The sequence below is a fragment of the Penicillium atrosanguineum genome (assembly GCF_028827265.1).
Source record: "Penicillium atrosanguineum strain IBT 20685 chromosome Unknown utg000003l_segment0_segment0, whole genome shotgun sequence".
Classification (NCBI taxonomy): Eukaryota; Fungi; Ascomycota; class Eurotiomycetes; order Eurotiales; family Aspergillaceae; genus Penicillium; species Penicillium atrosanguineum.
Genome location: NW_026623135.1, coordinates 2,558,746 through 2,573,688, shown reverse-complemented (window position 1 = coordinate 2,573,688; position 14,943 = coordinate 2,558,746). Strand labels below are relative to the sequence as shown.

At 49.3% G+C, this 14,943-nt stretch overlaps 5 protein-coding genes across 5 annotated transcripts; 3 read left to right on the top strand and 2 right to left on the bottom strand.

The window, feature by feature from the left end:
* Positions 1 to 2,281: 2,281 nt before the first annotated feature.
* On the top strand, positions 2,282 to 5,854 carry N7443_004401 (guanine nucleotide exchange factor; the record flags this gene model as incomplete). The annotated part of the gene is made up of 3 exons (XM_056884457.1): positions 2,282 to 2,845; positions 2,898 to 4,328; positions 4,388 to 5,854. The coding sequence occupies 3 exons, from the start codon at positions 2,282 to 2,284 to the stop codon at positions 5,852 to 5,854; spliced, it is 3,462 nt and encodes a 1,153-aa protein (XP_056742735.1).
* Positions 5,855 to 6,596: 742 nt separating this feature from the next.
* N7443_004400 (uncharacterized protein) lies at positions 6,597 to 7,966 on the bottom strand (the record flags this gene model as incomplete). Its single annotated transcript, XM_056884456.1, has 2 exons — positions 6,597 to 7,142; positions 7,193 to 7,966. 2 exons carry the CDS (start codon positions 7,964 to 7,966, stop codon positions 6,597 to 6,599), a joined length of 1,320 nt encoding a protein of 439 aa, XP_056742734.1.
* Positions 7,967 to 9,005: 1,039 nt separating this feature from the next.
* Positions 9,006 to 9,572, top strand: N7443_004399 (uncharacterized protein; the record flags this gene model as incomplete). The annotated part of the gene is made up of 2 exons (XM_056884455.1): positions 9,006 to 9,405; positions 9,457 to 9,572. The coding sequence occupies 2 exons, from the start codon at positions 9,006 to 9,008 to the stop codon at positions 9,570 to 9,572; spliced, it is 516 nt and encodes a 171-aa protein (XP_056742733.1).
* Positions 9,573 to 9,823: 251 nt separating this feature from the next.
* Positions 9,824 to 10,769, top strand: N7443_004398 (uncharacterized protein; the record flags this gene model as incomplete). The annotated part of the gene is made up of 2 exons (XM_056884454.1): positions 9,824 to 10,360; positions 10,419 to 10,769. The coding sequence occupies 2 exons, from the start codon at positions 9,824 to 9,826 to the stop codon at positions 10,767 to 10,769; spliced, it is 888 nt and encodes a 295-aa protein (XP_056742732.1).
* Positions 10,770 to 11,927: 1,158 nt separating this feature from the next.
* Positions 11,928 to 14,867, bottom strand: N7443_004397 (putative DNA mismatch repair protein (Mlh3); the record flags this gene model as incomplete). Its single annotated transcript, XM_056884453.1, has 2 exons — positions 11,928 to 14,572; positions 14,624 to 14,867. 2 exons carry the CDS (start codon positions 14,865 to 14,867, stop codon positions 11,928 to 11,930), a joined length of 2,889 nt encoding a protein of 962 aa, XP_056742731.1.
* Between the last annotated feature and the right edge of the window lie 76 nt (positions 14,868 to 14,943).

Sequence of the window (14,943 nt, the reverse complement as noted above, 5' to 3'; positions counted from 1 at the left end):
CGAAGTCTAGACCGTTAGGCCAAGTGGTCGCCCCAAAATTATGAAATTTGGGGGAGTTTTTGACTCAGCTGTAGCCTGGTCGGTTTTTCCCCCCTCTGTTCGCAATGCGATGTGGTCATAGCTCTCCACGCTCTGTTTCAATGCGTGAACTGAACCAAGGATGGCATCCTGGACTTTCTACCTTTTTGAATTGATAATTATTGATACATTATGGCCACATGTGCAATCGCAGACCAGATTCTCGAACCCAACGCCAATGCAGCTGATACAAAAGTACACTGGCTCGATTTGGTGTCGCTCTTGGCTACTCCCTAGCTAAGCAACTTGACCCTTTCCAGGGTCTTAGACAGTGGCGGGTCCACGTCAAGATTTTCCTGTTGCATGCCCAGCCGCTGCACCTCGAAAGACTATGCCTTACTACAGATGCACGACCCGTCCTGTCTGCAATAGGCCCTGACGTTGGTTCGCCGCGATAGCTCCAATTCGAGGCGACGTCGCGTTTGTGGAGCTGCCAACGCGAACTTGCCTTGGGCTTTCATCGGCTCATATCACGATATCCACCACCGCCCCACGCGGGAGGGGGAAACAAAGAAAGAGGGGGAAGGCTAAAGATCGCGTTGGAGATTTGGTGGATTTGTTGGAGCAGGGATGATAGTCTAGTATGTTTGCCCTCTAGGCGAAGGCAGCAATGGTAATCAAATTGCAGGCAAATTGGCATCACGAGAGCAGCACGGCTCGTTATTACTACAAAGGTACCTAGCTCAAGTGCTTGGTTGCTGAGGGGAAAAGAAACTTTGATGGCTGCTGTCACTTTGGGGCCGGACGCTGCGCCGTCGATCCCCGGAGGATACTTGACAAGCAACGTGAAGGAGCATCGCCACCGAGTGACTGATCGAGTCTTGCGTTTGGAGTCGCACACGGTCAGTGCATTTCGAGACATGGCCGGATTAACCCCACCGGATTTATTTGCGAGCAGCTTTCTGATAGGTGGTAACGGCTAGTTTGTGGATTTTTGGACAAATTAAAAACGACTTTTTTTAATTTAGGAGAGTCTGGAACGGGAAGCGTTCGGCAGATAATGTGGACATTTAAGTCATAGCTATTCTTACACGCGGGTCCCAGGGATACTAGTGTAGACCGCTACCAAAGAATGACTATTCCCTAGAGATGGGCCCATAGCTAACAGCATGGCGTTATTTTTTTGGTTGACTTTGAACTTTTGCTGCCTTTGAGAAGATTGGAAAATAAAAGGAAAAGCAAAAAAAAAAATGAAAATGAAATAAATAAATAAACCAAGGTCAGGACAGGGGGGCAAATACTAGTACTATTGCCTCCCGACCACAGATGGATAAAGTATAAGGTCCGACAGTATTTTTACCCGTATGAAAGTACGGTAAATCACCGATACAGATACAGATACCCGGTACTAGATACTAGATACAAAGTACGAGGATACTATCCGTACGCAAGTGGGGTCCACATGGATCGTCCCGATCGAGTCCCAGAAGACTCAACTGGGTCCTCGACTCCAGCTCTTATTCCCAGGCTCTCGCCCTCCTTTTTCTTTTGACTTCCAGTCCCTCTTTTCTGACCCTCTTGACAGAACCCCAATATCTGAGAGCCTGATTAGTCTTTGGGCAATAGAACATTCATTCATCCCTTTCCTCCTTGCGTGTGAGGACCCGAAACCTCCAGGGATTCCACTTTCGTCATCCGCTATTGCACAGATCCGCAGGTCTATCGTCCTTGCTGCGATCTTCAATAGGGCTAGGGTTTCCAAGGGTTCCAAGACTTCCCCTTCATAGAGCGTTGTGCCCCAACCACGCACTGACACTCGACCTGTTTATCGATTGCGACTTATCATACTCGGCTGGGGCTTTTCGATGTTCCGGACTCTCTTGAGAAATTTGTTGCTGTTTATAGTTTGATTAATTGTTTATTGAGGGTGTGTTTCTCCAGTCCATGATCCTGCCCCCAGCATTCCTTATTCACTTCTCTCCCTGGAATCGACATTCCACCCTATTTGGAACCAACACCTTGGATCCCCATAGGGCTCTCACTCGTTCAGCCCTTGAGAAACCAGCAATTGACCTTGTGTAGGATCATCCCCAGCCATCTGGCGATCCGATCCTTACCCCTCCCCCCATCCCTGACGACTCGCCACTCTATCTGCTAGATTAGAGCCGAAGGATGTTAGCTGCTTCTTCCTACGCATGAACGCCTCGGTCCGTGACCATACTGGCTATTGAGAAAAGCATTTCAATCACAGCCTCGATAAGAGATGGAATCAATGAAGCCGAACATACCACCGTTAAAGATCGCCAAGTCGAATTCGAATTTAATCGAGTTGAACACGATTTCCGACGACTCGAAGCTCGTTCCGGGTCGTTTCTATTCCACTCTCAGCCAGCCTGAGATGACTCCGCCTATGACGCCTTTGGGAACGACAGCACACAATATGGAACAAGAACAACAAGAACAGCCAGAACCGCAAGAGGCCCCGAGGGCCGTCTTCCACAACTACCTCCGCGCATTCTATCCTTTTCACCCGGCCGGCAATGTATCGCCATCGACGGTCACTCTTCCCTTGGAGCAGGGAGATATCATCCTGGTTCACTCCGTTCACACCAATGGCTGGGCCGATGGTACTTTGTTAGATTCTGGGAATCGCGGCTGGTTGCCGACAAACTATTGCGAAGCATACGACCAATTACAGATGCGCCCTTTGCTTAAGGCCTTGACTGACTTCTGGGATATCATTCGAGGAGGATGCGGGTCATCGTTGAAGGATTTTGGAAACCAAGATTTGATGAGAGGTCCGATTGCTGGCGTTCGATTTCTTCTGGTAAGTGACTTTGAGGATGGCAAAAGAGAGCCTGTGCCTAACCCATTCATAGGAGAAGTCAGAGTGTTTGACTCGGGAATCACTTTTGGTTAGGAAATATGACGGGCTTCGCAGGATCCGGAAGGCTTTGCTCTCTGATCTTTCGTCGCTTGTTAAGACTGCTAAGAGGTTCCAAGATGTTGCCAATGGAACACCCGCGGAGGATGAGGTCGAGGCCATTCTGGATGAGATGCTGCTGAAGGCTTTCAAGATCGTGACTCGTGGAGTTCGATTCCTCGACGTCTGGAATGAGGAAGTTGGTCTGACGAGAACTATCGCCGAACTGGAAGGCGCGAACGATAGCCATAGCCAGTACGACTTACCCCCAACCCCGGCATCGGAGAGCTTCAACATCGTCGACGTGCCTGACGATCGAAACGAATCCCGCCTGTTGAACCGCAGCCGCATGGATCAGAGTCGCGCATCAATACGGACCGAGATGCTTGACCACAACCCTCGGCCGATCTCAGTGTCAACAAAACGCATCTCTGTGTCTCACAGGATATCCTACTCCGGACCTTCGTCTGCCGTTCGTTCGCAGAACTTGGCCTCGGAACGCCTGGGCACTTCCTATGACGCCTTCCTCGGCGTGCTTGGATCCTTCATCGGGCTTCACATGCAATCTCGCTCTTCCACCGAGTTGGTTGTTACTACTCAACAGGCTGTTGAGTCCTGCCGCGCCCTGTTGAATGTCGTCGAGACTGTTTGCGAGCACGACGGCCAGCGCACTATGCTCCTGGAAGAAGCACGCGAGGCCATGTGTGAAAAGCTCTCGGACCTTGTTCACGCCGCACGCGACGTCTTCCGTCCAGCCAGTGGCCAGGAGGATGACCTCATCTTCATGCCCGACGAGGGCAAGCGCCTGGTTGACGCTGCTACCGACTGTGTGCGAGCTGCTGGCACCTGTCTTGCTAAAGCCCGCCTGGTACTGGAGCAGATTGGCGACATCGAGCTCGATCCTGTTGAGACTGGAACTCAGGAACTACCTGGCATTGCGGACTCGCAGGAGCCAGCCGACACACCCAGTGAAGAGAAGCCCCAAGAGATCTCCCTTCGTCTACCCCCTCCACCTCTTCAGATTCCAAACTCGACCTACTCACCCGCGACCCCTGCCCTTACCGACGCGACCACACCATCTTCTTTCCAATCGCACCTTAACTCCTCGACCAACCACTCTGCCCTCTCTTCTCTCCCCAACTCTGCCATCCTTCCCACCCATCTCGAAAACATGTCCTTCTCTTCATACGATAGCGGTTACCGTGAGAGCCACCCCAAGTCGGACGTGAGTGAGACCTTCAGCCGAGGTGTCACAAGCACGGGTAGCAGCTTCACTTACAACAGCCACCTCCGCGACTCAGAAATGAGCGGTGTCTCTCGTACTTCCACTCGAGCCACCTCCCCTGACATTAGCGGCAGCTTTAACCAGCCGTCGCTGAAGGAGAGTGTGAGCTACTCAACCCTGGCCGAGGAGAATGAGGAGACCGAGGCTCACCTTTTGAGAAGACCTACGCACATGAGTTGATCTACAAGGAGGGCCAGGTGATGGGTGGGAGCCTTCGTGCTTTGATCGAGAAGCTCACCGCCCACCAATCCACTCCTGACGCGTTGTTTGTTTCCACTTTCTACCTCACCTTCCGTCTGTTTGCGACCCCCCTGGAGTTTGCCGAGGCCTTGACCGAGCGATTCGAGTACATTGGGGATACCCCTCACGCCGCCGGACCAGTCCGCCTGCGTGTTTACAATATCTTCAAGGGCTGGCTTGAGTCTCACTGGCGCCACGACCGAGACAACGATGCCCTGGACTTCGTCGTGAACTTCGCCAACACTCGCTTGGTCGTCGAGCTTCCAACCGCTGGCAAGCGTCTCGCGGATCTTGCTGAGAAGGTCTCGGCCGTTCATGGACCGGTTGTACCGCGCCTGGTGTCTTCGATGGGCAAGACCAACACTGCCATTGCCCAATACATTCACCCTGACACTCCTCTTCCAGTCCCTATCATTGGCAAGAAGGAGTCCCACTTGTTAAAGCAGTGGAAAACCGGCGATGCTGCGATTACCATTCTTGACTTCGACCCGCTGGAGTTGGCTCGTCAGTTGACTATCAAGGAGTCCCGTATCTTCTGTTCCATTCTTCCCGAGGAACTCCTCGATACTGAATGGATGCGGAAGTCGGGCTCTCTGGCCGTCAACGTTCGCGCTATGTCGACCCTCTCGACTGACTTGGCTCACTTGGTCGCTGACTCTATTCTGTATTTGGAGGAGCCCAAGAAGCGCGCGGCCACTATCAAGCACTGGGTTAAGATTGCCAACAAGTGTCTTGAGCTGAACAACTATGACTCGCTCATGGCTATCATCTGCTCTTTGAACTTGTCAATGATCTCTCGTCTCAAGCGAACTTGGGACATCGTGTCCCAGAAGACCAAGACATCCTTGGAACATCTCCGAACCATCGTGGACGTCTCTCGGAACTACGCGGAGCTGCGCAAGCGTCTGCAGAACCATGTGCCTCCGTGTCTTCCTTTCGTCGGGACCTACCTCACTGATCTGACCTTTGTCGACCACGGCAACCAGTCTCTCCGCACTCTCCCCACCGACGAAGGCGAGATGGCCGTGATCAACTTTGACAAGCACATGAAAACAGCCCGCATCATCAGCGAGCTCCAGCGCTTCCAGATTCCTTACCGCCTGACCGAGGTTCCTGAGCTGCAGACTTGGATGCAGAACGAGCTTGTGCGTGTCCGTTCCAACGGCGAAACCACCGCTCAAACCTTCTACCGCCGATCCCTAGTCCTAGAGCCCCGTGAGGGCTCTCGCAGCGGCACCAACCTGCAAGCCCAAGCTGCCGCCCAGGCTGCCGCACAACCTCAACCCGAGTCCAACACGTCCACTATTCTCGAAAACGCAAAGGACAAGTTTGACTTCCTCTCATGGACCTACCCATCCAAGCCTAAGTCCGTCGCGACTCACGGCTAAACAACCATTTTCATTCAAATACCCCCTTACATTTACGACTAATGACCTGCGCTATTTACCTTGCGTTCTTGGGCTCTTATTCTATCTATTTCTGCCATCCGTTATCTATGCTGGCTGCATATCTTATTCCCTTTCCAATGTTCTGTGAATATCCATTTTTATTATCGGGCGGCGCTCGTGTCTTTTGTTTTATCGTCCATGGACTGGCATCAGAAAAGCGACAGGAATTTGGGTCCGGGCTGGACATGGAGTACCACAGGGCCTCCTTTTCGTTTTCTCTGTTCTTTATGGGTTTCTTCGGTGGATAAAAAGGGCCTTTCTTTTTGTTCCATCCTTTTCTTTCAAAGGAATAAGCCTCGCGGCTTCTGTACAAGTGATATCTTCAAACCTGTCAATGCAGAAAATGCTTTCATCGAACTTCAACTTGAATAATTTATTCGTAATAGTAAACCCAAATTCAAAAACCAAATCCAAGTCTATCACTGTCATTTTGTCTTTCCTTCTGTAGTATTTAACAGCATTTACAAGAATGACTTGTTTGGTTTCACCCAGTAACGACTGGGCTACTTATCCCCAGCACCGCGAAAAGGTACAAGTCTCGCCGGGGTGTCGTGCACAACCCGCACGACTAAGCCTGCATCCCCTCGCCCATTCCATGGGTGCCATGAAACCCCATGGGTATGCGCGTTAACATGAGCGTCGAACATGAGAAAAAGAGTAAGCCAAGTACTCGAAGGTCTCCTCAACCGAATGAAGTCAATACATGATCACCAGAGCCTAAGGCCCAAACCCGTTTTATGGGTTTGGGTTTGGGAGATTGTGGTTTTTTGCAGACAATTTTTTTGCATGCGATGGGAGATGGCAGCGCGCAGGGATTGTAAGCCCAGTTGTAGAAGGTGTATTTGGAGCGGACGTTATTGTGGTTGATGTTGCGTGAGAGTGATTTGTAGAGCCAGGGATTAGTGAGACTTGACCGAGGCTCGAGGCAGCGTTGCAGGAAGTTATTGATTTGGGTGATTTCCTGTTTTGTCAACTGCGCTGTTTTTGAGATTTGAGTGACTTGCACTGTTGGGTCTTCTTCTTCCTCTTGAATTGTTGGGAGTGTGACGACTTTTGTGGGATCGCCTTGTGTCTCGGGGAGGTTCCATTGAAGGAGTTTTTTCATCATTGACTCGAAGTTGTCAACGGTAATTTGTTGCGGCTCCGTGTATTGGATTTTGAGTGTGCCGTCCATGTAGCCGTAGATGACTCGGACGTAGCCTCTGCGATAGATGGTGGTGACCAGAGTCTGTTGGGTTGTTAGTGAATATCCCATGTTATTGCAGTTGGCGAACTCACCGGGAACTCGTATTTGACCATTCTGGGCTGACTGTGTCTGTTGCGGGGATTGTTGAATTGACCCAGCTTTCGCTCGAAGCGCATAGCTTGTCGAATCTGGGTGGCCAGAACTTGAAGCTCCGTAATTGAAGGAAGAGCACCGGGTCGCTCGTTGATGGAAATAGTGATAATTTGGTGGTTATGACGCATCCGATGGTTTTCAGATCGGAGCTCATGAGAAGTCACTACTCGGAGATTCGCTTGCTTGCCGTTGTGGTGGATCGCTCTATCGAGGGAACCGTCATCCCTGTCAGTGTTCATGGTTAGATTCGGCCCAAATTCGTCGTCGGAGTAAATTGAATGTGAATCAAACTCATAATGATGCAGATCAGCGACGATATTGCGAGATCGGTTCGCGATGTTGCGGTAGTCCTTGAAGGTTTCGACGAGCACGCTTCGAAGGAGATTATTGCGCTGGCGCGGGGACTTGTTCTGGTACTTGGCGCCAGTACCAAGGCAGCAGCGAAAGAAGTTGCTCTTTTGTAACTGGAATCGAGTCTTCCTGATGAGGAGGCTGTCGTCATCTCGAGGAGCGAAACAAGGTGATACAAAGGGCGAGGTATCGCCAGTCTCGAAATCGAGAGGGTTCAGTTGCATGCCGCAGTGCTGTGCCTTTTCGGCAGTGATCTGGTCTTCAGTAGATCCTTGTAGAGATTGGAGGATCATCTGTAGCTTTGTCTCGCTGCGCTTATGGCGCCAAAGCCAGTGAGGTTGCTGCTGTCGGCGCAGCAACATGTTGGCAGCTTCCTGAATACTCAAAGCTGGATGGAGGAGAAGAAAAAAGAAGACGAGAAAATGACAGAGGAGGGGGACGATATAGACATGCGTCAAGGCACTTTGCCTGAAAGAAGAAATCTAGGAGATTGAAAGAAGTCTAGTGATTCAAGCCGATATAGATGAGGAAGCTTGTGCCATAGTTCAGTGCTCCGTGGAAACATTAGAACCATGGAACCGAAAGGTACCAGTCTAGAAAAAGATCAGAATTTCTCCAGAGATGAAGACAAGCCGAGAAAAAAATGAGCTGTTACAGATATAGAGTATTCTATAGAATAATTGGTAATCGTTTAATAGCCCGCCATCGAATCTGACAGCGGCCTCTGAAGTATGGGGCTTCATTCAAGTTTGGTCCCAAAATGGAATAGGAGCACGCTTCGATACTAGATCGAAGAGCTCAAGAAAAATGACCCAAAGAAGGCCTAGTAGATGGGAAACAGCAAAGCACTAATACTAAATGGAAACGTGAGGCGACTTCTCGGAATTGGGGGATCATGTCCTCTAAGAGGCTACGGCAGCCATTACGCGAGATGAAGCGTAGAAATAGAATGTAGATAACAATTTATATTGGCGAATGATAGAGAGAAAAGAGGAGAGAAGGGGGAGAGGGGCCGCGACTACGTACCACAGAAATGGACCTGATTTAGTGCCATGTAGAGTGGCGACGGCCCCACGACTGAGGCTCAAGTTTCAGCCTACACCTTCCACCTTCAACCAAAGTATCTTTGACCTATTCAATGGCTAGTTTAAGCGAAACGGGTCTACAACTCTTGCAAAATTATCCACGGTAAGGAAGAGACTCAATTAGAGATCCAAACCATTACAGCCCCGTAACGGTCACTAGGGTCGCCCGAAACTGGAACTTAGCGCGCAATTTTGAGACGCTAGATATACACAAGGCTCTCGCCAAGGTGGGGGCCAGGCTGCTACCTTTCAACCTCGTCGCAGAAATTTTGACTTCTTCTTCATCTCAGGAAGCTTTCCAAAACATCCGTTCATGATGGATTCCATAAAAGAGATCCTCCTCCCCTTCTTCATTTTCATCAAGGACAGAGTCCTTCTCCTATTGCGCGTACGTATCTTCGCAGAGGAAGAAGTAGATGCATTCATTCAGTCTATATCGCCAGAATATGCGCCTTTCTGGCATATTATCTACACGGCCTTGAGCAATTCTATCTTTTATGGAGGATATTCCTATCTTAATCCTACATCATGGGGTCGATGGTCACTGTCTGGAATCATCGCCCTTGCATTACTCGAAGTCGCCTGGTGCTGTTACTTCGGTACTAAGGAGGGATGGTCATCGAAAAATATAATGGTGGTTGTGGGCTCTTGCTTCAAAGTAATGATTTACTGTTTGGCGATATTGATCGTATGGTGGAAATATCAACAATCAAAACGTGAGTACAGTAAAAATTGCTGTTGTATATTCGTAACTAACTTTATAACAGGGAGAAGACGCCTTGGCATGGAGCCTGAAGTCAAAATAAAAGACGAATATCCTCAGCATTCATTCGAGGACAAGCGAGAACTTCAAGCCTCTGACCTCAATGAGAAAGGAACTTGAAAGGATCAAGAGAACGTTTAAAGTCGTTTCCAGACCTAAGCCCAAACAAGGTAGCATTTTAGGAACTGGGGTAGGCATTTGCAAGGGAAGAGAGGCGGAAAGCCGGGCCGTTTCGGCAAACTGAAGCCGTTAACGCTCCGAGATGTTTTATCATTTATGAACAAATTGCATTGGGCGTCTTAAATATGGACCTATATAGATTTCATGTTACTCTCTTCATGAGCCAAACACACATTTGTGCAACTACAACCATGTCTGACCACAAGAGCTTCGGAACAGCCTTCACGTTGTACCGAGGCGGAACAAGTAAAGCCCTGTTCTTTCATGAGACTGTCCTTCCCACCCCGGGTCCACAAAGAGACCATCTTTTAAAGAGAATAATGGGATCCCCAGATCCACTCCAGATCGACGGAATGGGCGGCTCCAGAGCAGTTACGTCCAAAGTTGCTATTATCATGAAATCGACTCGCGAGGGCATAGATGTCGATTATACTTTTGTGCAAGTTGGCATTGCAGATGATAAAATCTCTTATAATGGGAACTGCGGTAATATCTCCGCGGCTGTTGGTCCTTTTGCTATTGATGAAGGGCTTGTTGATTTTCGACCTGGTGTTTCGATCGATGCGGGGGCTCGAGCGCAGGAGGTTCGCATCTACAACACTGGTACCAAAAATACTATCGTTGCCCAGGTTCCGATTGATGATTCCAGTGCCTTTCAAGCGGAGGGGAGTCATGCCATTTCAGGTGTCCCGGGGACGGGCAGCCCGATATTGATGGACTATCGATCTGTAGGTTCTCCCTCCAATCCTAGGATACCCCGATTCAAGCGTTCGCTAATCAATAAAGTCTATTGGAGCGATCCTTTCGAGAGGTATTTTGCCCACGGGAAAATCAATCGACATCGTAAACATCCAAGGAAAAGACATCGAAATCACAGTATGTGACGTCGCAAACCCGTGTGTTTTCGTTGACGCACAAGACTTTGATATCACGGGCCACGAAAGCGCTGCTGATCTGACAGCGAACATGAAATGGGTCGAGAAATGTCAGGAGCTTCGAGGGAAAGTGGCAGTGCTACTTTCATGGACCAAGGACTGGCAACATTGGGATCAGATATCTCCTTTCGCTCCCTTGCCGATATTTGTTACCCCTCAACCAACCCATCCGAGGGCCATGTGTCTGCTCGGCTATTTCTAGATAAAATGTGTCATGAAAGCATGGCAGGGACTGGGGCTGTTTGTACCGCAGCCTGTAGTCGTGTGTCGGGCACTGTTGTGAACCGAGTGATCGGCAAGGCAGCGGATCTGCATACTTTGGATATCGTACACCCTATTGGTGTTATGAGTGTATGTGTCCAAAAAGAAGGCAACCAAGGACCCGATGGATTACCGACCTTCCGAACGCTCTCTTTTGTTCGAACTGCGCGTCGAATAATGGACGGGACAGTCTACGTGCCCAAAGAGTATTCATCCACGCAAGCGAGATAACGAACGCTCTGAACCTTCCAGCCAGATTAAGATTCATGCGCCGTTTCTGATATATTAGTGTTTTCTCGAAGCTATTTGAAAATTATGACTAGTAACAGCTTAACCCCACCCTCGGGACGAAATGACACATCTTCGTCCATATTCCCAAAACAGATTAATCCCTGCACAGAGCCCCTCCACCCCCTCTATAAGGCCCGTGTTACAAATCTAGCCTTCCTGCCACCGTCATGGGTATCCACTGCAAGGGATACGTCAAACCGGTACCCTGGAACAGCATATCCGGGTATGATATGTCCGCTGTCACATTGACGATCCGTAGATCGCATGGAACACAGAAAACACGTATGCCTAAATCTGCAAGGTGACCATCTAGGACCGATCCAAATCTATTAGCGCCGTGCGTGGTTGGCTGCGGAATTTGGCTTGCAGGATTGAAGTGTAGGGTGTTTATGCTAGTTCATGCGGGTCTGGGACCTGTAGGGCATTGAGTGGCGGACTGGTGGTTTTAACGCTTTCCGAGTGTATTTTCGCGTGTCTTGTGGGTTTCGTATGTATTCGTATTCCGACAGGTTTCGGAGAATGGAAATTACACGGGCGTATTGGGTACTTTTGGAGGGTATTTCTTGTTTGCTGTGGAGTGATGTGATATGTCAATCTGGGTATACGTTGGGTCAGATTTGGCAGTCAAGTCGCATGATTGCTAGAGTAATAGCGAGAACTAGAGAAATATCGAGAACTAGAGAGAATATTGCTTCAGTCAATTTGGGTCACATGAACTGAAATAGAGGGACAAAGCAGTGGAAAGTTTCAAAAGTTGTTCATAATTTTGTTTATAAGCATACCTAGTTTAGGCATTAAGGCCAACATTCTACTTTACATATCGTTTCCGGAACGCCTCTATGAAATCCGACCCCTCGTCATTGTTTTCGTCATTATCATCATCATCCACATCGTACATCGTGATGTTTTCATCAGATGGTGTTGTGCCGTGCACTGTGCGTGGTCGTAGGTCCAGAATCGGGATCATTGATGGTCGCCCGTGGGCGCATTGAAATGGAAAAGAGCATTTAGCAAGTCTTAAGACTAAAACCTTACAATCTTCGATGCTCAGGGGATCATTGAACATGATCGCTGAGCGACAGGCACGAGAGTTGAGAAGATCTAGAATGCCCTGGGGGCAGCCGCTCATTTGCTGTACCCACGAATGAGCACCACTCGGCTCGTTTGGTGACATATCTGCGAAGTGCTCGGTGGACGATCTTTTCGAGCCCAGTGGCCTCTGATCGTCTTCCTCGCATGTCCAGATCTCACGGCGTAACAAGTCAAGTATCAAATTAGGTTCAGATCGACAGCGCTCGGCGATGAGAACTGGGAGGAAATGAATAGAAACAGTTGCCGTAGAAACTAACTTCGCATCTATGTTGTAGTGAATACCCCATGTTTGGAAGAACCCCAAGTATTTTCGAAAGAGTGCACTTTCAATAGATGAGACGTTGAACGATATAGGATCAATCTCAACCATTCGGACTTGACTTGCTGCTGTGGAAGATTCTGTTGAGATGAACATTTCTTCAAACAACCGCTCAACCCGGCAACGCTCATCCGCTGCGTGTTGGTCAATCAAGACTAGCACACCCTCCAAGTCATAGCCAGGATGCTGCGCAAATTCTGAGTGCATCTTCACAAGAATGAATTTTTGGTCCACTTGGGCGATGATGGAGGAAGTTGCTAGACTGTGACGCTGTATCTTGCCTCTGAACTTGGCAAGATGAGAAGCATCCAGAGACCCAATTCCTTGGAGACAGTTGTGAGACATGGCTGGAACATCAATATTTGCTAGTGGCTTTTCAGATCGAGTGAACACTGGGTTCTCCCATGATTCCAGTAAGCCTTCAACCCACTGACCCCCAGAAGGGTCGATCATAGAACCTGGCCACTGCTCGCGGTCAGGTTGTTCCCGGTTGGCAGCCAGGCTACCAGACCATAACGAGAACCTAGAAGAAGCTGGCTTGCTGTTCATAGTCTGACCTGTACGCGGGTTGATCAAATGTGTTTTTCCTGTCTGCGGATCAAACCAGCGGATAGGCTGGTCTGGTGGTGCGCGCGTGTCGCCTTCATTATCATCAACAACAAAATGTCTGCTGGTTTTTAATGAAGCTGATCGCCTGAATGTTTGATCGGGATGCATTGAAAAAGTCGAATCGCGTTGCCTGCGCCCCGTGGTGGTCTGTGTTAAATCTGACATTGAGCGATTTTGCTCTGCGCCCCGTCCTTCGTCCCCAGTACCAGTGTTCTCATTCAATAGTCCGGCTGGAGACGTACGACCAGAGCTAACTTTCGCGGTCTTGACCCTGGACCAATGATTGAAATTTTGACCCGAAATTATAGCTTGAGATCTTTGAAAAAATGGAAGCTTGAGCTGGCTACTTAAAGCCTCTTCTGTATTTGAACCTGCCTCCAAGTTTGCATGAAACCGATGACCTTTCTGGCCAGAGGTTGTAATTGACGGGGTTCGATCCGATTCTTTGGCTTGCCGCTTCGCGGGACGGGGTCGCATATGTTGCTGTTTCAGGAACTCTAGAATCATGGCGCCAAGGACATCCGTGATACGCTGTATAGATCTTTCGGAATCCGGCGATAACTCATCACCAGACAAGTCTTGAATATTTCCTGACTCGATCCGTACGTAGAACATTGGCCATTTGTTGATGGGCTTAGCCCAGCTTCTGCCACTCGTACTTCCTGGGCCATGAGTGCCGTCCACGAGTGGCGATGGGCAAATTGAAGGCGTGCCATTTGAACCTGGTCTGGCGGTTCCAAAGTCCGACAGAGACATTAATCGGTTGACTTCGTTGTATAATATGTTTGAATTGCTCCGTGACAAAACCGGGTCATCACCCAAAGAAATGAATTGAAGTTTCTTGGACGGGCTGGGCACGGTAGAAATGGCAGCCCGAATCGTGAGATCGAGAATGGTAGCTGATAAAACGTGCCAAGAGTTCATGTTTCTGGAACTGATCATTCCAGATTGTGCGAGGATAGATCCAATGCGTCTGAGGTCTGTTGTAGATATAGAGCTGTCTGCAAGGTCTCCAGTATGGGAGACGAAGCGAATGGATATCCTTTTGTCACGTATCACGTCGGTAATAACAAGCTTCGAAAACTGCGAATTGGCCAACATCAGAGAGACCAAAAGGTTTCTGAGATTCTCCCATTCCTTCTCCAACTCATCCGGCCTTTGAAAAGCCAAGGCTCGACTTTTGACCCGTACTGGCATGTTGCCAAAGAGATCATTGACGGTAACACTCGTGCCATGTTCACCAGTCTGAAGGCGTTGATGTGCTGGTGCAGGAAGCAACCGGGCCACCGGCTTCGAATGGTGAAATATGACCGAATTTGTACTCTGATACTTTTCGTGGCGAGAAGTCACGGTCATCAAGGACAATGAAGCTAGTGAAGCCAAGAAGAGGCCTCGATGACCATATGAATCTCTCTTTTGGAACCTTGACGTATCTGCGAGACTCGTGAGCACGAAACCAAGAGCGCAGAGTAAGTATCACATACGATGCATCTTTCCAAGCCCACCAGTAGACTCAAATTCATCCGGACGGATACCTTCGCCGTCATCTTCGACTATACAGCTGCCACGCTTGAAGTCGACGGTTGCGAGTATCGTATGCGCATTTGCATCCAATGAGTTCTTGGCCAGCTCTATAACCACCCCATTCAAATCAGCGATCGAAGTCGATGATCTGATTTTGGCGATAACATCAAGAGGCAGTCGGCGGATCCCTGCTCCAGAAGACATGGCAGAAAGGAGCTATAAAATCGTGTGGATGTTCAGGTCATTTCAATTGCGTCACGGGCGGGATTCCAGACAAGGC